The sequence below is a fragment of the Balaenoptera physalus genome (assembly GCF_965194825.1).
Source record: "Balaenoptera physalus genome assembly, chromosome: 17".
NCBI lineage: Eukaryota > Metazoa > Chordata > Mammalia > Artiodactyla > Balaenopteridae > Balaenoptera > Balaenoptera physalus.
In genome coordinates this window covers 48,079,612-48,105,600 of record NC_138895.1, presented here as the reverse complement: position 1 = coordinate 48,105,600, position 25,989 = coordinate 48,079,612, and the positions used below count along the sequence as shown (strand labels likewise).

General features: G+C 36.0%; 1 protein-coding gene across 3 annotated transcripts in view; it reads left to right on the top strand.

Moving 5' to 3' along the window:
- Nucleotides 1-25,989, top strand: part of STK3 (serine/threonine kinase 3) — a 310,598-nt gene that overhangs the window by 168,999 nt on the left and 115,610 nt on the right. For all 3 annotated transcript variants that reach the window (XM_082432738.1, XM_082432736.1, XM_082432737.1), the window contains 2 exons: nucleotides 10,020-10,157; nucleotides 20,142-20,267. In XM_082432738.1, the coding sequence (XP_082288864.1) occupies nucleotides 10,020-10,157; nucleotides 20,142-20,267 (264 nt within the window). The remainder of the gene's footprint in view (nucleotides 1-10,019; nucleotides 10,158-20,141; nucleotides 20,268-25,989) is intronic.

Here is a 25,989-nt window from a genome sequence, read left to right as displayed (position 1 = left end):
AGATTAGATTCAGGTTATATGTTTTGGGGAAGGATTTCATGGGTAGTGGTGTGTATTTCATATTGTGTCACGTCAGAAATCACGTACTGTCAGTTTGTCTCTTGGTAAAGTTTGATCACTTAGTTAAGGTGATAATGAGCAGATCTCTCTATTGTAAAGGCACATCTTCTCCTTTGTAATTATTAAGTGGTCTGTGGGGGTAGTGCTTTTGTATCTTGCAAGCAAGGTTACTCCAGTAACTTTTCGCTGGCAGTAGTATCCTCTGGTGATCCTTGCCTGAATTGATCATTACAGTACATTGAGGGTGACAGATGTTGATCTTCTAAGTAATTCAGTCATTGTGTATTTACTAGTTGGTATTTTCCTATAAAGAATAACTTTTCTAAAACTCTCTCCCTTTAAAAAATATCACTACAGACTGATTTTCATCTTATTCAGTATGTTATAATCAATTATAGCCATTATTATTACTTTTTTTTTTTTTTTATAGCTGTGTTGGATCTTCATTTCTGTGCGAGGGCTCTCTCTAGTTGCGGCAAGTGGGGGCCACTCTTCATCGCGGTGCGTGGGCCTCTCACTATCGCGGCCTCTCCCATTGTGGAGCACAGGCTCCAGACGCGCAGGCTCAGCAATTGTGGCTCACGGGCCTAGTCGCTCCGCGGCATGTGGGATCTTCCCAGACCAGGGCTCGAACCCGTGTCCCCTGCATTGGCAGGCAGACTCTCAACCACTGCGCCACCAAGGAAGCCTTATTATTACTATTTTGATGCTCAGTTATTCTGTTTGGCTAGTCCTGTGCCTTTTGACATGATTTCATAAAGCTTTGAGTGCTTCCTTACTAAAGTAAGGCCCAACAAGGTACCCCAGGCTCACCTTGTAATTTCCTTGTTCCAGCCCTGAAATAAATTGTTTCTTCAAGGAGCACTGGTTTCTTTCAGTGGGAGTGGCAGTTTAGAAACTAAAATTTGGGTGCCAGGTATGCTCATTGCTACAGATGTCCTCTTTCTTTAGATGTATCTGGTCCTTCCAATTTCTTAGCCTTTTATTCCCCTCGTGGTGGGAGTTGATTGCTTCTCACTGATTTCTCAGATCTTTTGAGTTAGTTATGAATCATCCATTTACTTTTCTGTCTCCAAAATTTTATTGCTGTCCCATATTTGCTATTGTCCTTCTCTCTTTGGAGTTTAAGCCTTTTAAAAAAATTCCTGCTGTCCTTTACTAGGATTTTTGGAATGGTGTTGAGGTAAGTCAGTGTGTTCAAGTCACTGTATTTAACTGCAATTTTTTATATCAACACTCTCAGTATAGATTTAGATTTTACTCTGCAGAAGTAACTATGCCTAATGCTGTTGGGAATACAAAACGTGATAGACACTGTTTAGGTTTTAAAGTATTGGTAGTTTCCATGTTATCCGGAGCGTTTAGAATGAGTTTGTAACTAACGGGAGTACACGTTAAAATGTGGAAGGTGCTGAAGCTGAGGTATGTGGTATGATAACACTTTGCCTTATATTTTATGTTCTAGCACAGTGGTTCTCAGTGTTGGCTGCGCATTAGAATTACTTGGGAGACAAAAAATACTGTGCCTGGTTCTCACCTCAGATCAGATTAAATCAGAATCTGTTATGAGTGAAGCTGAATTCTACAGGTTTTGAACTTCTTTTGATAGACTTGATTAGTTTAAGTGTTTTTTTGTTTTTGTTTTTTTTCTTTAAGGGCCAATAAGATGCTTCAGGCTCATCTTGTAATTTTCCTGCCCCACACCTGGAACAAGTCAGTTTCCGTCATAGACACCATGGTATTTCAGACCTCACACCTTAGAACATGCAGTTCTCTTTTCTGTGCCTCATTAACTCATTCATTCTTTAGGACTCAGCATCTCATTTTTCTTTTTTTCTTTTTTTTTTTTTTTCATTTTTCTTTAAACATCAATTTGAGCTAAGTCATTTTATAATGCCCATTGTTCACATCTATTTAAGCACTTACACTATTTTATTGCCATGATCTGGTATGCATTTTCCTACCCCATTAGATTCTAAGCTTCTTGAATAAATTCTAATATTGTAGGTTTGGGTATATTTTATGTGCTTAAAAAAGTTAATTGAGCTGATCGCACACAGGAATTCCAATTTGGGAGATCTGAGAGAGAGTGGAATTATAAAGTTCCTTAAGTTTCGGCCCCTGTTCACTTTTGATTTCTTCTATAGCCATGTTTTATGGATATTTTTGAATTATACTAAAGGAATATTATATTTCAACCTTGAAAAACAATTAAGATTGAACTGGAAGCAGTCAAAGGTATTGGAATTTAAACTGTGCTTCTGTGAGAGGTGGTTGTAGAGGCAGACTGAAATAGGTGATAACTTAAGCAGTGGTTTTAAATGAAGCCTTTGTTCAGTTATAAATATAATATTTAAAAGTTGAATATATAGTGACCTTTATAATAAAACATTTTAAAGGAATCTTATGCAGTCTTGTAGACAGTGAATTGATATTTTGAATTTTCGAGATTCTGTACCATCTTTCAATGTTTATTGCTGCATACTTGTCATTTTTATGTGAAGGCAATCATTATGTACTGTTGTTTCATTTTCTTATTTTGACTTTTCTTTTTTTAATTGTGAATATCTTTCCATTTTATTTTTTTTTCTTTTCCATTATGGTTTATTACAGGATAGTGAATATAGTTCCCTATGCTATATAGTAGGACCTTGTTTATAAATCCCATATATACTAGTTTGCATCTGCTAATCCCAAACTCCCAGTCCATCCCTCCCTCACCCCCCATCCCCCTTGGCAACCACAAGTCTATTCTCTATGTCTGTGAGTCTGTTTGTGTTTTGTGGATAAGTTCTTTTCTGTCATATTTTAGATTCCACATGTAAGTGATATCATACGGTATTTGTCTTTCTCTTTCTGACTTGACTTAGTATGATAATCTCTAGGTCCATCCATTTTGCTGCAAATGGCATTATTTCATTTTTTTATGGCTGAGTAGTATTCCATATTGTGTATGTGTGTATATATATATGTGTGTGTGTGTGTGTGTGTGTATATATATATCACGTCGTCTTTATCCATTTATCTGTCAGTGGATGTTTAGGTTGCGTCCATATCCTGGCTATTGTAAACTCACTTTTCTTTTAATAGTACATTTCTTTGTGGTTTTGTAATTTATGCATTTTCCATTTTAATGGCAATATGTTACCCCATTTTGTTGATATATAGTAATTTACTTAGCCATTTCTTAATTGTTTGGTATTTTTTATTTGCATCTTACCACAATTACAGAAAGTGAACTATAATCGTTTTTATACAAATAACTTTGCATTTTCTTTTCTGGAGATTGAATATGTGTTACAGAGCCTTTACCTTATAATAGAATTATCTGTGGCAGAAATTTAATAGAAACATGGAGATAGTGTGAAGTAGGTAAGGAGCCAGATAGATCTGATTTCTAGTTTTGACAGCTACTTTACCAGCTGTGTGATCTTGAATAAACTAGTTAAGTGACCCTCAGTGGTAGAATTGGATTAATAAAGCTAACATTATTGTACATTTATAATGTGGCAGGTGCTATTCTAAGTATTTTACATGTATTAACCCATTTAAACTTCAGGTCAGCTCTGTGAGGTAGCTCTTATTGTTCTATTATTATTATTCCCATTTTTAAAATGTGGAATCAGGCTTAGAGAAGTAAAAGAGGTCAGATGGCTACTTATAACAGTGGTGTTATGGTAACCAAGTGCCATCTAGAGCTGGCTCAGACCTCTAGAGTTGGTTCTCTTATTCACCCTGGACTGCCAGGGCACCAGCTACATCCCTTCCCTTAATTTGGGTCCTAGGCAGGCAAATTGGCCTTTATGGGCCAGATTAATGATTACTGAAATTCCTACAACTGGAGCTGGAGTGAATTGTGAGGTCATACTGGCAATACTTTAACCCTGGGCTTACTGTAGAAACTGCACCCTAAGAGCAAGGGTCACTCTAGATTTTCATATTCTCTTCAAACCTCTGTCTATTTAAAGTTGCTTTTAAGGGAGTGGTGATAAAAACTTAGATTTGTATTTTTATATTAACATCTAGTAGGCCTTTTTTATCCTTCACTGTCCTCTTCCACCTCCATCTTCTTTTTAACCAACAATTGAATACTTGTCTAGCTAGGATTTAACTCCTAGATTGCTAGGCAGTTAGAGTGCCAGAGTCTTTTAGACCCAAAAAGGAATCTGAAAAATATCTAGTTCAGCCCCCTCACTTATGTGAAAAAACTGAGGCCACACAGTCAGAGGGTGATTTAGAACTCAAGCCTATGTTTCTGACCTAAGTCCAGCGTAGGGTTCATTCCATTGTACTGTTTACTACCTTATTTGTAATAGTCTTTTAAAAATATTATTACTATGTATCCTTTTTAGGAATGATATACTTTGACTTAATAGCTTGCTACGTCTGTATTATGTTCACTATCAGGAAACAGCTATATTTGTTTTTAGTTCTTTGCAGTTTTTTAAAGTGCTTTCTCATCCTTTATCTCATGTGTTTGTTATGAAGATAACCTTTTGCTCATGTACCTGAGGTTCTTGAATAGTGGCACAGGTTCCTTTGTTATTCTAGCATGTCCATTGCTTCTGTACATTCACAAATCCAGCTACCTTCAGATATATGTGTTGACTCACTCTATTGAGATTATAAAGTTCAGGCTTTGTCATTTCTCATCTCCAGCTCTTTTCATATCTTCTGGGTGCTCCTGGAGTCTAAGGCATGAAATTCCAGGAATGATGATAATTAGTTATTTTGAGGGGCTCATATTTCTTGGCTTCTTAAGACTGCTTGTGATCAGGGAAGCTCTTTGTAAAACTTAATCAGAGGTTCAATATATAGTTAAGCAACAGGTTGTGTAGAAACAAACACAAAGATAATCATATCATTTATTGTACTAACATTCTTCAATCAAAACGGTGTTAGAGATAAGATAAATTTTATGGCTGTAATGTGTGTCCATGCGATTTGGTTGGTGTCAAGGAAGGGCGTGAATTGTTAGTATAAGGCTAGACACCGAATGCCAAAACTTTCTACAGCAGGGGCCTATTACCTAGTCAACTCATACAAAACCTGGAGATTCTCAAGAGGATCCTCTCTGATTCATGATTAGGTTAAATTAATTGAACAAAGTAAAGTCTGTGAGAAAAATCTGTCAGTTTGTTACTGATTATCTAACCTAAAAAAAAAAAAGGAAATAAAAGCTATAGTGGTTTTCCTGGAGACTTTTAGAGTCTCTATATTTTGGTAGACCGTATATTAAGACTTATTTGTTTGAACTGTATGCAGTTCAGTATTTGTTTGGGAATAGAATGTGAACATTTTAGGATCACTTTATGATAGTACTGGGTAAATAAGCATTAGAGTTAAGCTTTTTATCCTTGGGTTTCTAATAGCTACTGCTAAGGTGAGCCTTATATGTTAAGATTATCTGAAGATAAGACTGCAAGTCATTGGCTCAAAGTTCAAAGGAGAGCATTAGCTTCAAGGACATAAACCACTGAGTTGTTATCCATCAATTTGTAACAGAAGTGCAGATGAACAACATTTACCCAGACAATCTCGTATCATTTACCTGCAGTTTGAGGTCAGTCTGTATAGAGGCTTATGTAGGTGCTTTGAACTATTTTGCAGAGATGAGAGTTCAAATTTATTTTTATTCTTTAATTTGAGGCAGCAGGTGTTTTTGTGTGCCTTTTGCCACAGCTGATATTAACCCCATTTTGCCCATCCTTAAAGCCGGATTATGTTCTGTTTCAACTATGGAGCTGAGATTAATTAGGTTATTTACAGAAGAATTTTATTTTCTAGCACTCCATATTTTGCTGTTTGTTTCGTATGTGTTAATCCCCCTTGCCTCCCCCACCCCTCCAGTTTGACTGTGAGCTCTGTGGGCCCAAGATATGTGTCTTATTTTAGAATCTGTAACACAAAGTTATATGTAATGGGGACCATCAGCTAAAGTAGATAATTGAGCCAGGCTAGATGGGGCCCATGTAGAAGGGAGAGCATACATCAATAGGCCTCTGCTCATCAGCTGGATTCCAGCAGATTTTTACCTTGTGGGACTATGAGATAGATGTTGCCTGAACAAAAGGTATCCACTGATGCTATCTAGCTTGTGGCCTATCAGTTTGCTATTTCTTTAATAGAACCTAGGAACACACAGAAAATACTTGGTACATACTTGTATTTTGGTAGATGCTTATTGTGTCATAAAACTGGCTACACTGCTTTTGAAGGACTATCTTAGGTGTCATACGTGTAATATGATGTAAGATGTATAAGAATGTTCTATTAAAGGATTTTCTCTTTTTCAAAGAAGAGTACACTAATAAAGAGATTAACTCTTACCCTAGCATCAACAGATTTGGATATTGAATATTCATTGCTTTGTCCACAGAAGATCCTTTGGCTCACTTTCCAAGTTAGAAACCAGTGATAACACATTGTAGTAAACTGCTGCATATTCTGAGGGCTCTCAAAAGAATGATATATAAACTGTTAGAATACCTGAATGTTGTGCAATTAATGTGTCTATTTTTTATTTCTTGAATTCTGGAGTAATCTTTTGTTTTTCCTTTTCTCTAGCCCCCCAAACAATGTTGTTAGGATGTACTCTTGGTTCTTCTTTTGTAGTGTCTCATACCTTATTTCTTCTATTTCATTCCTATAGATACCATCCTAGTTTAAACTTTTTATTACTCATCCTGGGACATGTACACTAGCCCCTAAGTGCCTTTTCTATTCCATATTTAGAGTATCTCCAGGTTTGTTTGTTTGTTTTTTGTTAATCGTTTTCTTAGGTCATAAACAAACTCTGATTAAAGGCAAAAACATAAGACACACACATGCACACACACACACACCAGAAAAAAAGACTTCTTTCAGTTGTGCACTTGCTTGCTGACCAAACTCCATATCCTTCATTCCCCCTTCTAATCTTATCATTTCTTAGTCCCTTATAAGATAATCAGCTTGTTCTCTGCTCCTCCCAATAGCTTTATTTCACTCTCTCGCTTTTCCTTAAGCTATTTCTTTTAAGGGGAATGACCTCTCTCCTTAATGCCTTATATCATTTCTTTTATTATTGTACTGTTCTTTAAATCTTTTACTGTTCTTTCATTACCAGACTAGGTTAGAAGTTTCTAAAGGGTAGTGACTGTATTTCCTGCTGCGTCTTTGAACTCCGTATAATGTCTAATACCATGCTTTGTGTGTAGCAGGCATTCAACTAATATTCCTGAACTTGATTAGTGCTTTATATTTTCCCTCCTTCATTTTTTTTTATTGTGGTAAAATATACAAAACATAAAATTAACCCTTTTAACCATTTTTTAGGTATACAGTTCCGTAAAATCAAGTACATTCTCGTTGCCGTACAACCATCACCAACCATCCCTCTCCAGAGCCTTTTCATCTTCCCCAGCTGAAATTCTGTGCCCGTTAAATGCTAACTCCCCGCTTCCCCCTTTCTCACAATCCCTGGCAACCACCATTCTACTCTCTGTCTCTATGAACTTGACTACTCTAGGAACCTCACTATAAGAAGAATCATGCAATATTTGTCCTAGTGCAACTGGCTTATTTCAGTCAGCATGAAGTCTTCAAGTTTATGCTATAGCATGTGTCAAAATTTTCTTCCTTTTTAAGGTTTAATAATATTCCATTGTATGTGTAAATACAATATAAACACCACATTTTGTTCAGCCCTTCCATCTGTCGTGGGTTGCCTCTTTACTCTGTTGATAGTATCCTTTGATGCCTGAAAGTGTTAAATTTTGATGAAGCCCAATTTATTTTTTCTTTTGTTGCCTTGATTTTTGGTGTCATATCCAAGAAATCTTTACCATATTTAGTGTCATGAAGCTTTCCCCCTATGTTTTCTTCTAAGGGTTTTATAGTTTTAGCTCTTACGGTTAGGTTGTTGATTTCAGTGAATTTTTGTATATGGTGTAAGTAAGAGTCCAAATTCATTTTTATTGTATGTGAATATATCTAGTCTTCCCAGCACCATATGTTGAAAAGACTATATTTTCTCCACTGAATAGTCTTTCCCTCATTCGTATTTCATTGAATGAGCTTCAACTTTAGTGTCACTGCTGTGACTATAATAAGTTTTAAGATCTTTCCTGTCACTGTCTTGTCTTAAAGGCTTAAAACTTGCTTATGCTTTCTTCACTTGGAAGTAAAAGAGGAGGACCGGGGAAGATGTATACATTGAAAACAGAACCATCATCTATCATCTCTCTGTCCTCTAATTAACTGCTTGTTTAGATAGAGTAACCCTCTTTGCTCTGTACCTCACCTTCTTGAAACATAGTAGAAACATTAGAATACTATGCTAGTCTGAAATTTTGTTTTTAAGTCACTTAACCTTTCTGGACTTTTGATTCCTTTTCTGTTAAATGAGAAGATTGAGCTAAATGATCTCTCATGTGTCTTTTGCTATAAAAATTCTGTGATATTTGTGAATGGCTTTTGAACAGTTAGTAAAAATTCAATGGAGGGTAGAACAGTTTTATTATACCAAAGGAATACATTAAACTTGGTATCCCCAAGAATATATTATCTTTATTACTTTGTCTACAGTTTTGGTATTTTCTCCATATACAAACAGAAGTTTTAAATATAGCCATGATGAGTTTCTTTCAATGGTAAAACACTTAGTTTCTAAGTATTTCTGTGGTTTGTAGTATTGCCGTCTTTATTTTCTTTATGCATTAAGGAGAAGGGACATAAGTTCAGGTACATGAAATTTGCATGAAGAAAGAGGACCAGCAACCAGGTGAAAAACTGAGCTAGAACAGAGACAGACACCTCTCTTCTGGAAAGTCAGAGAATACTGAAGTCTAGAAAGGGGGTTTTTTGGATGCTTCACCCCTGAATACATCTTTGAGAGGCCCATGTCTGTATACTGCGTATGCATATATTAATTGATTGCCAAAAAGCCATTTTTTCCTCATGTCACCTGTAGTGTTGATTGTATAATTAAACTTACCTGTTAAACTACAGTTAGTTATAATATGATTGAGTTCATTTTACTTTGTAAAATTTTTGTCATTGCTGTGTTTATCTCTTTTTTATAACATGTGGAAATGAAAATGATGATAGCTAATATTTGTTGAGTGCATGATACATTTGTTTTAACTTTATTTTTGTTTTCATATCTTTTCAAAGAAAATGATATTTTAGAGATGGTATTTTATCAGGAACTATTCTAGAGCCCAGGAGAGAAGTTAATTCATTACATACAATGATTTCCTAACAACATTAGGGATTAATTCTCTCGGTCAAAAAAAGGTGACTGGGTAGCTATGAAGACAAGATGACACGGAAACTTTGTAAAGTTTTTGAATTTTGAACTCTCTGAACGTATTATCATTAGTACTAAGTTATTAATACCAAATTAAATTATTCGTGTTAAAGTGATATATTACCTTTAAAACATTTCATTTGGAATCCTGACTCGTATATTTAGAAAGAGAAATAAAAGTCTTGCCTCTGTCAAGTATTATTTCAAATCACAGCAGTAATTATATTTATACTTAAGTATTCTGGATTGCAGAAGCAAACTAGACTGCTGCTAGGCATTCTGAACAGCAGTACTAAAAACCTGAAATGGGAAGCAAATCTGGCATGCAATAGCAAAATTGGGGGATATATCTGTTTAACCAGAGAATGTCCTTAGTTTGGTAAAAGGGTTAGAAATGCAGTCTACTTTGGAGACTGATTAAAAATGATAAAATAAAGAATGATGTGCTCAATGAGCTACAACTCAAATAGAGGAAATTTAATGGGAAGTGATTACATTAGTAGCAGATGGGCTTGCTTCCTGAATTGCAATTTTACTGGAAATCCTAGACCAGCTTAAATTTGTTTTTCACATTTAGAGTCTGATAAAAAGATAGATAAAGAGATTTGTTTATTTGGTGTGTTATTGTGATTCTTACCGTGTCTTTTGGATACTTCATTTTTACCAGGCTATTTTTATGATTCCCACAAACCCACCACCAACATTCAGGAAGCCAGAACTTTGGTCTGATGATTTCACCGATTTTGTTAAGAAGTGCCTAGTGAAGAATCCTGAGCAGAGAGCTACTGCAACACAACTTTTACAGGTCAGTGCTTATGTCTCTAAGGGGAGGATATTTTCTTTATACCTTTTAGCTTTCTGACATTGACCAGAATTGAGTTTCATTAACTCATTTATTTATTTTTTCATTAACTGATTTATAAAGATGAAAACCTCCCAAGAAATATGGATTGATTTAGAGACAGACCTACAGACACACACCCCATTCTTCTCCTGTATGTTCTTTTTCTCTCATTTTTTTCTTTTGTTTTCCAAGTTCAATCTTCTCTCCGCCCCCCTTTTTAATTTTTGTTGTCAATTCTTTCCTCCTAAAGTTGTGTTAAAACTAAACTTCCATAGGGTTCTCATTTCAGGTATGAGTTCTCGTTTCCATTATTACTGTTTCTCATTTTCTTATGTTTTTCTTCCTGATGTATTATTCCTTGACCCAGCATTTCTTTGACTTTTTGCTCTATAAGATACATAAATGCAAGATTCCTGAACGCCTTGTGAAGATCACATGTTATAAATACTGGTTACAAGATGACTTAAATGAAGAGTTTCAGTGTCCCTGTACAACTTGACTTTGTATCCAGAGTGTCAGGAGGTTTTTTTTTTTTTTAATCTGCTTTGACATTAAATGCAAATAGAAATAATTTAATACTTTTAATAAGTATGTGTGAGTCTTTACTTTCCCAGCAGAACTGGCTTAGACCTCTAAGCTATGATAAGTGTACATGTTAACAAAACTTGATATTTGGAAAATAATTATTTTTGTTAAGTGACAAAAGGATTAAAAACATAGTTATAGAAAGTGATTTTTCCAAGGTACTGTTTTTAAAAAAGGAATTGTTGAGGGATATAAGAAGCAGGCTCTTAAATGTAAGGTATATTGTTAGGAAAATTTAACTTAATCTCCATGGTAGGCGATTTAACAATATCTGTCTAGAATAAAACACCATATATTCTTTGACCCAGCAATTACTCTTCTAGAAATTTACTCTACAGAGAAATTTAACCATGTGTGAAATAACATATGTGTAAAAGTCTTCATAAAACAATGTAGTGGCAAAAGATTGGAAACAACATAAATATAAACAAGCAATTTGAGGTCCATCGAGGGGAGTGATTGGCAAAATACACACGTCTACATACACATATATGTATATGTACATATGTCAATGCTTATCGTGGAGTAGCTCTAGAAAAATAAGCAAGAAACTGCCTCCAGAGAAGGTAACTATATGGCTGACAAGAGTGGGATGGAGACTTACTTTTTGCTGAAGGCTCTCTTTGAGCCTTTTGGGTTTTGTGTTATGTGCAAATATTACCTTACAAAAGTTAGTTGGTTGAAACATTTATTTTGAAATATTGTCAGCACTTCAAAGGAATTTTAAGCACATAAATCAAGGACGTATTGCTTTTGTTATTGTATTGACTGTCTAAATTATTCAACCCTAAAGAAGTCAAGAAAGAAGCGGGGAGGGGAAATAACAGAAAAAGTGGGACAAATAGTACAAAATCTGATGATGAAAGTAAATCCAAATGTATCTGACGACTGGTTTTTGGATAATTTAACCAGTATTTCTTTCTAGTCTTTCTTCCATAATCTTTTCTAATCTTTTTAAAGAAATTCTGTGTTTAACCTAGAGTTTTTAGGGTGGAAAAGCATTTAAGAAATATTCTAGTAAAATTTCCTAATTTTGTTTATGAGAGTACTGAAGCCCAGAAAGGTTCAATGATTCACTGAAGGTCACACAGTGATTAAGGGATTCTTCTAGGTTTATCCCACTTGTTCTCCAGCCCCCACTTGTCACCCTTTCCCATTCTGCTTTTTACCCAGGAAGTTGACCTGTATGGACTGCATTAGCAAGCTCTGTTACCCTCTGGCTTCTAGCTGGGTTTGGCCCAAGTAATTTTCTTTATAATAAGGGCAAACAATGCAACTGGTGTTGTATAGTGCTTATGAGCCAATAATTGTTTCCTTGATTTTTAAAACCTTTTTCTGTTGTGCTATTGTTGGCCATGGAGGCCCTCTGTTATAATGTGGTATACTCGTCTGGCCTCTTAATTGGCCCCTTGCTTGACCTCCCCTTTTTTCCCTTTATAAATACTGAAATAATAGACTTGTAGTTCCTTGTACAAATCATGCTTTTTCAATCCTCTATACCTTTTCTCATGGTGTTTCTCCCGCCCCCCACTTGCTAGTTTAAAGACTGCCTTTACCAACAGGCTCCTTTTTACTCATTGTCTCACTGTTTCTAATTCAAATTAGGTACTCCTCCAGAAAGCCTTGCCTTCATCTTTGTTCAGGCTAGTTGTTCCTCTGTGTTCCCATAAGCACATTGTGCATATCATTTACCATATTAGAATGAAATAACTTGTTTCTGTGTCTTTGTCCTAGATTGTAACTAATTCAAGGTCAGGGGCTATGCCTTTTGGGAGGGGATTACTTTTGCACTCCTGGTACCTAGTGCTTAATACATGTGTATTGAATTCAATATGCATTTATTTAAGATAACAAACTTCTGATTTTAAAAGCTTTTTAGATAGGATTATTATCTGTTGTCTCATTAGTGTCTCATTAGATGCCTTAGAGTTTTATTTTGCTGGATGTCTGGAAGCCATTCTGTCTCTTAAAGGACTTTCACATGTGTCTTATATAAGTTAAATTATATTTTAACTTTAAGAATACAGTCTTATTACCAAGTTTTAATGGACATTTGTCTATAATCTACATGCGTAGATTTTACTATATTGATTTCTAGACTTTGATAAACAGTTTTTAAAGAGGAATTCGTGCTGAATTTTTTATAGTGGTTTATTTTCTGACATAAGATAGATAATTGTGTAAGTTTAAAAGAATCGTAGACTGAGACTGAAAGGATCCTTTGAGATTATTGAATTGAACTCTTAGTAGTTTTTAAAAGATGAGGATATTGAATCCCCAGGGACAAGGTTCAAGTTCAGCCTAGTGCCACTAGAGCTCCTGATCTGAAAATGTTCCGTGTACCTTCTGGTGGGTAGCCTAGAACCTGAAAGTCAGCTCTTGCCCTAGTCTGGCCTTCTAGAAGAATGAGATCTGCCATTATTCGAATTAACCCATGGGCTTTGCTGGAACAAGTGATGTCATGGGTCACTCTGTGAACTCCCATGGCATGTGACTTATTCTTCATTTTACCAGATCAAGTGAGGAGTAGAAACTTTATCTATCTCGCTGTCCTTCCCATTTATAATATAATTATTTTTAATACTTCCTCTTCATAATTGAGATCCATATCAAAGTGTTATAATATTTGTTTTAACCTTTAAACCAGGGGTCCCCAACCCCCAGGCCGCAGACCAGTACCAGTCCACGGCCTGTTAGGAACCGGGCCACACAGCAGGAGGTGAGTGGCGGGCGAGCGAGCAGAGCTTCATCTGCTGCTCCCCATCTCCCCCCATTGCTCGCATTACCGCCTGAACCATCTCCCCCCGCCCATGGAAAAATTGTCTTCCATGAAACCGGTCCCTGGTGCCAAAAAGGTTGGGGACTGCTGCTTTAAACGATCGAGAAAACTCAAGAGAATAAGGGAAATCTATTATATTGTGTTTAACCCATTTTTGCTCTTTCCAGTGTTCTTTCTCCTAATGTTCCTAAGTTCCTTCTTTTGTTACTTTCTTTTTGTTTTAGCCATCCATTTAGGGTAGGTCTGTGGTAACAAATTCTCTTAGTTTTCCTTCACCTGAGAATGTCTTGTTTCCTCTTCATTCGTGAAGGATATTTTCACCGGCTATAGAATTATTCATTGACAGTTCTTTCAGTACTTAGAAACTGTTGTGCCACTGTCTTCTGACATCCATGGTTTCTTATGAGAAATCTACAGCCATTTGAATTGTTTTACCCCTTGATCATTTCAAGATGAAATGATCTTTGTCTTTATTTTCAGAAGTTTAATTATGATGTGTCTTGGTATGGCTTTCTTTGGGTTTATAGTGTTCAGAATTTGTTCAGCTTCTTGAATCTGTGGGTTTATATCTCTTGCCAATTTTGGGAAGTTTCCAGTCATTATTTTTTCAAACACTTTTCAGCCCTACCCTCTTCTGTCTTTCTAGGACTCCATTGACACAAATGTTAGATTTTTTGTTTTAGTCCCACAGATTCCTGAGGTTCTGTTCATTTTTCTTCCAGTTTAGTTTCTCTCTGTTGTTCATATTGTATAATTTCTACTGTTCCATATTTTGATTCACTGAATCTTCCCTCTGTCCTCATTCTGCTGTTGAGCCAGCCCATCCATCAGGTTTTTATTTTTGTTATTATATATTTTAGTTCTAAAATTTTCATTTGTTTCTTTTTTATATCTTCTAATTCTTTGCTGAGACTTTCTAATTTTTCATGTGTTTACAAGCATGTTTGTAATTGCTAATTGAGGATTTTTATGATGACTGCTTTAAAATCCTTGCTGGATAATTCTGATATCCATGTCATCTTGATGTTGGTATCTATTGATTGTATTTTCCCATTTAAGTTGAGATTTTCCTGCTTCTCGTTATGACGAGTGATTTTCATTTGAAACCTGGGCATTTTGGGTATTATGAGACTCTGGATCTTACTTAAATTTTCTGTAATAAGTGGAGTCCTCTGACACTGCTTCAGTGGGGTAGAGGGGCACCACCTCATTTCTACCAGGTAGCATTAGAAGTCCAGGTCCCCAGCTTGGTCTCCTTTGACATGTAGGGTGGGGGAGGGGTTCCTTATTACCACTGTACAGGGGTGAGAACTCAGGTTCCCTCAGTGGCCTCTTCTGGCACTGCAGGGCCTCAGCATAGCTGGGTGGTGATGAAAGTTCTGATTCTCCACTAGGCCTCCTCTGATCCCACTCTAGCAGAGAGGGAGGTGGGGTTTCTTTATTACTGCCTGGTAGCAGTGTAAGGCCAGGCTTTCTCGTGATCTCCACCGACACTCCCCACTGGGGGTGGGGAGCGCTTTTTATACTGCATGGTGTAGATGAATGCCCTAGCTTAACATTTGGTTTTCTCTGATACCACTGCAGTGAAAGGATTGGACAGCCTCCAGAAGGTAGAAGTCTAGGTTCCCCACCCAGCCTTTGCTGGTTGGGGTGGGGCATGTGCTTTCTCTCTGGTGTTTGGGTGGAGTAGAGTGGTTATTGTCTGAAAGAGAAGGTGGCACACTGGCTAGCTGTCCCTTTCCTGATCCTTTGGCTCAAGAGAGCAGGCTTTTGTAGGAGCTTTTTTAGTTTGTGTCCATTGGTGTTTCTGGTTTGCTGGCTTCTCCAATAACCAGTCTGGGCTAAATGAGGTAAAAAAAAAAGCCCATGGTCTCACAGCTGTGTCTTTCCTTTAGTCCTCTGGTCCCTAGTTAATCTGCCACCTTTCAGTGTCTTCCTGTGTTTGTTTTATTGTCCAGGGTTTTAGCTATACTTTAATGGAGAGGTATAGGGGAAAGTATGACTGCTCAATCTGTCCACAAGCAGAAGTCTGTTCTTCAGTTCACTTTAAACTCTTGTTTTCTCAGCTTTTATGAAGAAATAATTTATTTGAATTCTTTCAGTTCAGAAATTGATCATTCAGAACATGAACAAAATTTAAGAGGAAATGGTTCAAATTTTAAAAGAATAAATCTTCAAACAGCCTTACTTTTTAAAATACATGACCAAGAATGTGATAGGTTGATTTTGGGTATTCTGTGTCTTATCATTAGTTCAGGTGGTTTAAGAATTCTTGCCGTTTTTTAGTTTATATTTTAGTTTACTCTTTTTTTTTTTTTTGTCCATGCCACTCGGCATGCGGGGTCTTAGTTCCCCGGCCAGGGATCGAGCCTGGGCCCCTGCAGTGAAAGCACCAAGTCCTAACCACTGGACCACCAGGGAAATCCTAGATACATTTAGAAATAGTGAAACTATATTGCCTTTTGGAATTTGGTGTGTTTACCTTTTTTGAATTGATATTCTTTTTAAAACTCTTCATATAATTACCTTCTTGTCTGACATAAATGTTAAAAGTTTTTATTTCATTTATGGTTTTTTCCCTTTGTTTCATGGCACTGGATTGAATAAATACTCTCCTGTATTACCCTCTAGTTCTTTTATATTTCCATTTTCTTTTGACTTTTAACTTCTTAATCTATCTGGCATTTATTTTGATATTTCTGTGATAAAGATCTAGTCTAATTCTACCCACCCCACCCCCACAAAAGAAAAAAGAAACAGCAGGCAATAAGTATTTTTTCCTCACTGATTGGAATTGCTACCTTCATAATATGCCAGCTTACTTCATATGTTATATTCTATTTCCAGTCATTATATTCTGTTTTGTTGTTCTTTCCATTCTTATGCTGGTACCATATGCTTCTCTAGGCGTTTAACAAAAAGATGTAACTTCTGTTTATTGATTTTTCTGCTAACTCAGTCTGATTATATTATGCAGATCACTTTATTCTTTACTTTTTACCTGTTTTATTTCTCAGTGACTGAAAAGGAATATTAATATCTCCTATTCTTATTTATTTAGATCAACTTCTTATGTCTCTGTTTTTGTTACACATAATGCTGTACTAATATATCAAGTTTATAACTATAATATCTTTCTTTGTATTATGTCCCTTAGTAATATTATATGACTCTTCCTTCATTCACTATTTTTTCCCTTCAATTCTGCTTTTTTTGATGTTAGTCTTGATATTATTTTATGTTTGACTAATATTTCATTGCCTATCCTTGACTTTTAACCCAAGTTCTTTTTAGTATGCCCCTGCAGAAATATAATTTGGATTTATTTCATTAAGTATATCTCATATAGAAAGCATGTAGCTGAATTTATCTTATGAACTAAGTGTCTTTTAGTACTTACCTAAAATACTGCTTAATAAATGGAAATTCAACCCATTTATTTACATTGGTTTATAGTAATAACATTCCAGTCACAGTTGCCATGGTTTTTTTTTTTTGCCACCTCGTTTTCTCTGTTTTTTGTTGTTGTTGTTCTGTTCTTTTTTATGTTGCTTTGCATTTTAAAATTTTACTACCAGCTACTTTTCAAAAGCCTTTAAAAATATTCTTTAAAAATCTACCAATGTGTCTGATAAAACTTCTCTTCTGATTATCAAGAATGCTCTAATAGAATGGCCTTGTTCTCAAAGTACCCTTTTAACTTTATTAGCCAGTTCCTCTTTGTTGGTCAGAACCATGCCTGTAGCAGTTATGTAGGGAAAACATGAGTACAAATGAAGTAAGACATACTGAGATTTTGAGATTAGGAATGTTAAGCTCTATAGACTAATGGTAGCGTAACACTGTTTAGTCAGTTCACAATGAGCTGCATGAAAGTAAGTTTGCAGTAGACTGGATGTGTACTTTGGCATTTAGCTGCTGCATAGCACAGGGCGATCAGCTCAGTGCTTTGTGATGACCTAGAGGGGTGGGATAGGGAGGGTGGGAGGGGGCCTCAAGAGGGAGGGGATATGGGGATATATGTATATATATAACTGATTCACTTTATTGTACAGCAGAAACTAACATACCATTTGTAAAGCAGTTATACTTCAATTAAGATATATTTTTAAAAAAAACCCAAAATACTGTGGCTTGGAGGAATGGCTCATAATTTTTCCTGAGAAGATAAAGTATAATACAACTTGAGATTTCTGTTCCTTAGTAAAGAGATGCAATTCTACTGGTTCCTAGTTTTTGCTGTGTTGGTCTTCCTTCACTTCTGTTAATATATAGTCACTAAATCCTTCTTAAGAGTTTTTCCATCAGATTCAGTATTTCCTCTTGACTGTGGCAGCTATTTTTTTAACCCAGGTTCTTAATAATTTGCACCTGTATTGCAGTTTCACCCCATCTTATTTCATTTCTAAACTCTACTGCAAGATTATGCTGTCACAGTACAAAGTGAGAGAGTGGCATGGACATATATACACTACCAAACATAAAATAGATAGCTAGTGGGAAGCAGCCTCATAGCACAGGGAGATCAGCTCGGTGCTTTGTGACCACCTAGAGGGGTGGGATAGGGAGGGTGGGAGGGAGGGAGATGCAAGAGGGAAGAGATATGGGAACATATGTATATGTATAACTGATTCACTTTGTTATAAAGCAGAAACTAACACACCATTGTAAAGCATTTATACTCCAATAAAGATGTTAAAAAAAAAAAGATTATGCTGTCACAGACATTCTTTTCCTTACACCATTCTCTTGTTTATGTAATTAAAGGGACTGTCAAGCAAAATTCAGGTATCTCATTCTAAGCGTTTATCCCTCTTGTCCCACTGTTACCTGTATCTAAACTCACAGGACAACATTCCTCTAAGCAGTGTTTCTGTTTTGGCTAGACAGCTCTTCCTGTGGTGTTCTAACATACATCCCCTATCTTTGTGTGTTTGTTCATATTGTGCATAGTTTTCCTTCTCCCTAAAATGGTCTGATTCTTCTCTATGAGGCATCTGAGATTACTTCACCTCTTCTTTTACTTTTACATCTCTTAATCATATAGACTGTGCTAAATCATCATGAATGTAACTTGTATGTCACATTGTAATTTTTTTTTATGTGTTTGTCTTTTGTTCCTTATTCCAGATAATAAGTTCCTTAAGGGCAAAGAACATATCTTCAATTAGTATTAATTTTTGTGACCTTTTTACCATTGTTTCTCAGAATTTTTCACAGTAAGACTGGGATTTCTTCCTTCTTGCTCTCCACCATCCTTTAGGGCACTGTCTTTGTTTCCCAGCATAGCAGAAAGAGAAGAAATCACAGAAGAGTGCACAGTCTCGGTGTTTTAAGGCCCAGATCAGGGAGTGGAACACAATGCAGGCACTCACACTTCATTGGTGAGAACTTAGTCACATAATTACAACCAACTGAAAGGGAGACTGAGAAGTGTAGGATGTAGCTGGGTAGCCATAGGTCCAGCCACAACTGTATTTTGGTGGGTGACTAGGACTCTCCACCACAGGTATGTTGATAGAACTTAATTTATCTGGTGATCAGTTTATAACTGGTATAAAAGAATTTATTAGTTCTTTGTCATCAATGCTAGAATTTCTGTAATCAGGTAAAATTCTTACTCATAGTTTTCCCAAATGGTATGTTCACCATTTTAAAGCCTCTTCCAAATGTCTGTAATTTCTTCTTTAGCACTAGAATTTTTTTTATCTTTAAGAATATTTTTGTGTTGTATTGATCTTTACGAAAATAACTCAGATGGCTTTCACCTGACTCTATCTACTGACATATAATTGGGAAAATTACATTTTGAAGCTGTATTGCTGCTTCAAAATATGGTTATCTATTCCAAATTATACTTTTAACCTTTCCCTCTCCTTTCTCTCATGTTACTCCTCTGAATTAAAAAGTCATCAGGCACTCAGGTATTTTCTGGTGGTTTCACTTCTGTTTATCAGAACTATAGCAAACTCAGATGTTTTAGCTAGATCAGGGTGGTATAGAAGTGAAGCAGTACTTATTTTCTGAAAAATACTTTTCTCTTATTGCTGTTTTCTACTTCTCCCTTGGAAATGATTATATTTTTAAAGACATAATAAATAGAAAATATGTAAAAGAAGTAAAATAAATAGTTGCCCTCCTTTTGACCACTGATTCTGGCTGTCAGCTTGTTAAGATTAATTAAAATTTGTAACAATACCAAAATCATTTTATTTTTATATGTAATTTAATCACCAATCTTTGAAAAATTTTTTTCTTGTCTTTTTTACTACCTAATCTACCTAATCTATACTTCCTTTGGACAATTATATCTCTAAGGGTAATGTAGTTTTATTAATAGGATTACATTTTTGTGTGTGTGCTTTAATGGTTTTTTAAAAACTTGTAAACCTGAAAGTAAAATCTTTATTTCTAAAGCAGCTGAAATATTCTCTGTTCTTAACCTATACATTTAATTCTGGATAAAGGACCAATCATTGAAGCCTATGCTCCTGGTTCACATTTACGTGTTGTTTTAATGTTTTAAAGATTTAATTCAGAGAAACCGTTTGAGTTAGTAACACTGAATTTTACTTTTCTAGCACTCTTTTATCAAGAATGCAAAACCTGTATCAATTTTAAGAGACCTGATCACAGAAGCCATGGAGATCAAAGCTAAAAGACATGAAGAACAACAGCGAGAATTGGAAGAGGAAGAAGAAAATTCGGTTCGTAATTACCATAAAAAAGTTGATCTTTTTCTTCTGAGTCATTCTCTTATAATTTTGGGTTTTTTCTTTAAATATATCATTAGCACTTTCTGTTTTATTGTACAAGTGAAGTATGTTTGTTCATTAAATCTCAAAATATATTTTGTTTTATTAAATGATGTCTTTTCTGATGTCTTAAGAATTAATGATTAATGGGGAATGTAAGGTTAATATAATAGGCTTAGACAGCATCTGGTATCTACTTGACACTGAGGCTGTGTTTGTTGAATAAGTATTGTCTTGGATTTGGTCAATTTTATGTCATATCTTCTGGAACTTACTTTTAACTGGTCATCAGTTATGCTGTAGATAGAGTACCACAGTAGAAGATGGGTTACTAGAGAAAGCAGGAGGGACATAAAAAGGACCAGCTTATTACATTTACATTCTATTAGTGCATCAGTGCATTTTAATAAAGTAAAAAATTATATCTATATATCACATTTTATAGTGTCTGATGTTTTTATGCTTCACTAAAGATTTTTTCTTTGTTTCAAATTATAATTTTTTTTTCTGGTTAGGGATATAGAGATGAAAACTTCTTGGTATTCAGTTAGTCATTAAATCTGAAAACACAGATATTTTATTTTTATACTGATTGGAAATGTCTTTGATAACATCATCTATATTTTCCCATAGAAGTTTTTTTTTTTTAATCTTATAGTTTTTGTATACAAATCCTATTATTTTGCTAATTCAGATTTACTTTCAATTTCAGATACTGGTTATCTAATTGGTATTTCTTTTAAAATTCTTTTACCCTTTTCACCAAGTAATTTTTAAATATTTATTTATTTATTTGGCTGCACTGGGTCTTAGTTGCGGCACACAGGATCTTTGTTGCCGTGTGCAGGATCTTCGTTGCAGCATGCAAGATCTTTAGTTGCGGCATGTGAACTCTTAGTTGTGACATGTGGGATCTAGTTCCCTGACCAGGGATTGAACCCGGGACGCCTGCATTGGGAGCGTGGCCACTGGACCACCAGGGAAGTCCCTCACCAGTTATTAAACCTTGTGTCATATGGTAGCCCAGGACAAGGAGAAGTGTGCTTCTTTTCAGAGCTGCTTTATAATCGTTTTCTGTAGATATTCGGCTAAATCAGTTACTCATTTGGCAGTGACTGTGGACTGCCTGGTGAGACAGATGCTTTAAGCTTATATTCTAGATATAAATTTTTGCCAGTGAATTCACCATTCAGAATTTTAAACAGCATCCTCATAAAGGTGTTTTTTCCGTAAGTAATATGGGATGATGTAAAGATCTTGGTTCTTGTTCTCGAAGGGTCTTATAGTTCCCAGCCTGGGTTCCTGTGTGATACTAGAGTTAGTTTTCGGTCTCTCTCTACAAGTGATCAAATTTGTAAATGTCAGTTATTTTTTTGTAGTTTCAAAAGCAGTTTTATCATATTATTTGATCTTTAAAGAAGTAAGATTGAAGATGTGTATATTATTATCTCATTTTGCAGTTGAGTGAAATTAAGTTAGGAGTGAAGTCATTTACCAAAATTCACAGACCTGGGGAGGAGGGCTTCCCTGGTGGCGCAGTGGTTAAGAATCCACCTGCCAATGTGGGGGACACGGGTTTAAGCCCTGGTCCGGGAAGATCACACATGCCGTGGAGCAGCTAAGCCCATGCGCCACAGCTACTGAGCCTGTGCTCTAGAGCCCGTGTGCCACAACTGCTGAGCCCACGTGCCACAACTACTGAAGCCCGTGTGCCTAGAGCCCGTGCTCCGCAACTAGAGAAAGCACGTGCGCAGCAACAAAGACCCAACGCGACCAAAATTAATTAATTAATTAATTAATTAAAAAACAAAACACAAAAAAACTGGTGAGGAACCAAGAATAAAACTAGGTATTTTACTTTTAAGCTTCCATGCTCCTTCATTAAGACTTTATGCTCACTTTTCAATCAAATATTTATTAGTATTTCGAAAAATAAACATCACTGGATTATCAGAATTACATACTTTGATAAGATTATGTTCTCAAAAAGTCTAGTCTTTGCCCCTCTGGGGTGGTACCCAGTGGTTTTCTTTCACCTTATGTAAGCTTCTCATGAGTGCTGGACTAGTTAACTGCCTTTAATTAGCTGTCATTGGAGTAGTGACTATTTTTGCTTTGCTCTTATTTTCCTATACTTAATTATAGGTTGGTTTCCATTTTTTATGGTTAAGGAACCATTGATTACCCCAGAACTTACCAGTTTTTACTAAGTTTTAAAGACCTTGCTATAGTCACCTCAGTTACTTTCTGCCACTTTGGTGATCTCTTTCTTCACCATTTTCCTCTCTTTCACTATTTTCCTCTCCTTCACTGAGCTCCAGTCACACTGATCTTCTTTCAAATTTTTTATTATTTTAACATGCCATTGACCTTTCCTTATGCAGGGCCTTTGCATGTGCCATTCCCACTGCTTGAAACACTCTTCTTCCTTAGAACTCTTTGAATGAGTAGGTTCTCGTCTTTCAGGCCTCAGCTTTAAATATCATATACTGCTAAAACTTAGCAGTTTAAAACAACATACATTTATTATTTCATGGTATCTGTAGATCAGTATTTCAGGAGTGGCTTAGTTGGATGATTTTGGCTCAGAGTCTCTTCTGAGGTTGAGGTTTAAGTGTTGGTCAGAGCTGCAGTCATATGAAGGCTTGACAAGGACTGCAGTTCCCAGGTAGCTCACTCATATGGCTGTTGGCAGGCTGTCTCAGCTCCTTGCCATGTGGGACTCTCCATAGGACTATTTGAGAGTCTTCACAGTCTTGCAACTGGCTTTTCTTGGAGTGAGTGAGCCAAGAGCGAGAACAAAGAGGACATCTCAGTGCCTTTTATGACATCAGGAGTTGCACACTGTAAATTCTGCCATATTCTGTTTGTTTAAAGAAGCTACTGGTCATAGAAAATGGTGGAGTAGGGAGATCTAAGAATCAGTGGCTCCACAGAAGCAACCATTAAGTGGGCAGAAACTGACAAATCAAGCTTTTCAGAACACTGGAATCTAATAAAAAACTTACAGCAACCAGGGGAGTGCTTAATGAAGAAGCTTAAGAATGTTAAGTTTTGGTAAGAAAGTGATGTGGCATTTTTGCTTTACATGCCTGCCATCCCCAATTTTTTAGTTCAGTGGCAGCCATGGGAGCAGAGGTGGAGGTTGAGGGCAGGGGAGAAGAGTAAGAACCTTACTCTCAAAAAACTGTGCTTTTGCATTTTGAGCTATCTGGCAGTTCCCTGTGGGGCTGGCACAGAGGCTTGCCATTGTTTTGGTCCCCTGAAGGTGGAGCAACTTCCTAGATGGTGTCTGTCCAAAACATCTAAATCTTCTAAAGTTAGTAAACAAGTTTAGCAAAGTTGCAGGGTACAGGATCAACATACAAAAATCCATTATGTTTTTATGCAGAAGCAAGGAACAACGCAAAAAGGAATTTAAGAAAACAGTTCCATTTACAGTAGCATCCAAGAGAATGGAATACCTAAGAATAAATTTAGCCAGGGAGGTGAAAGAATTGTACAGTGAAAAATACAACACATTGCTGAAAGAAATGAAAGAATACCTAAATCAGTGGAAGGACATCCCATGTTCATTGATTGGAAGACTTAATATTGTTTAAATGGCAGTACTCCCCAAAGTGACTCACATATTCATCCAATCCCTATGGTCTTTTTTTGCAGAAAGGAAAAGCCAATCTTCAAATTTGTATGGAGGAAGGGGCCCCAAGTAGCTAAAACAATATTGGAAAAGAACAAAGTTGGAGGATTCACTTTCCAATTTCAGAATGTAATACAAAGCTACAGTAATTAAATCAGTGTGGTTCTAGCGTGAGGATTGACATATAAATCAATGGAATAGAATTGAGAGTCCAGAAATACACCCATACATCTATGACCAATTAATTTTCAATGAAAGTGTGGAGACCATTCAATGGAAAAAGAGTGGTCTTTTTAATGGATGGTGCTGAGACAGCTGGATAGCCACATGTTAAAAGAGTGAGGTTGGACCCTTACCTCTTATCATATACAATGACCTTTTAATATAAGGTCTAATTGGATGAATCAGTGACCAAAATATAAGAGCTAAAAGTTTATCACTTTTCATGCTGTTACTAACACTCTCTCGAGTGCTTCCAGCTTCTGCCCACTGCCCCGTTCCAAAGCCATCCCATTGTTTTAGGTATGTGTTACATAGTCTAGTGCACATTCAAGGTGTGGGGAATTAGATTCTACCTTTTGAAGGGAAGACTGTCAAAACATTGTGGACAGATTTAAAAATCACATCAGGTTTTTATGATTTCTTAGTTTTCAAATAAGCATTTATACTCTCTGGAACCAAGCTAGTGTTTCTGGATGAAACTATTATGTTGTTTTTTGTTGTTTTAATTGAAATTATAAGAAAAAATTAAGTCTTGACAGAGTCACACACTTTGAGCAGTATTCCCACTCTTTGCTTTAGATTATGTTCTCAGGCAGTAGTTTCTATCTTGAGGTCATTTTGTCATTTGTGCTCTGAATATAAATAAATATGCATATACACAGACACATGCAATTTATAAGAACAACGAGATATGCAAAGTGGATCTGAAGCCCTCCTACAGTAAGAGTATGTTTCTACATTGCCATTCATTTTTATCAAATTTTTAAATCAGTAGTCATGTTCTCTCAGAAACCTTTATTCACATTGAAGGCTCAAAATCTTACATAGCGTTTGTCTTCATACTGTTCATTCCTTTGGTATTCTCTTGCAAATTGGCTTAAAATTGGATTACGTATACAGTTTTAAAGTAAAACAGTCAAATTCTCATAGCTACATGTCTCTTAATGTTCATGGCCAAATTGTCATTAAAGTGATACTCTTTTTCATAAGAGTCAAACATTTTCATAAAATTTGCATTTATTTCTGACCAAGTCAGTACAAAGTTGGACATAGTTTGTCTATATAAACTGTTGGCATACAGGACTTTTTCTTGTTCTCATTCAGATTATACTAATATATCTGTAGCATTCAAGGTGTGAGCATGCATTCTGATAATTTATTAATTATACAATAAACAATACATCCTTATGTAGTTCTTCTTTAATTTCTTTTTTATTTTTTTATTTTTTTTGGCTGTGTTGGGTCTTTGTTGCTGTGCACGGGCTTTCTCTAGTTGCGGAGCACGGGCTCTAGGCACACGGGCTTCAGTAGTTGTGGCATGTGGGCTCAGTAGTTATGGCACACAGGGTCTAGAGCACAGGCTCGGTAGTTGTGGTGCACGGGCTTAGTTGCTCCACGGCATGTGGGATCTTCCTGGACCAGGGATCGAACCCATGTTCCTTGCATTGGCAGGAGGATTCTTAATCACCGTGCCACCAGGGAAATCCCCCCTGTGTAGCTCTTAAACTCTAATTCATCACTGATTTTTAAAGGATTAGTTTTAAGTTATCTGGTATGGCTTATTAAAATATTATATAGGTACTTATGTTTAAATATTTACACGGTAAAAGTTAGTGCTTGCTGATTTTAAATAAAATAACAAGGCAAACACTCTGTACGTGGTACACTGAATGATTATTTAAAAGTGTAATGGATGGTGTTAATAAATTGAATTTATAAGATAGGGCATAGAATGCACTATTGACAAGTGGTCATTTTTAAAGTAGATTAAAAGGTTGATAAGGAGTTTGCAAGAATTGCTTTGTACTGGAG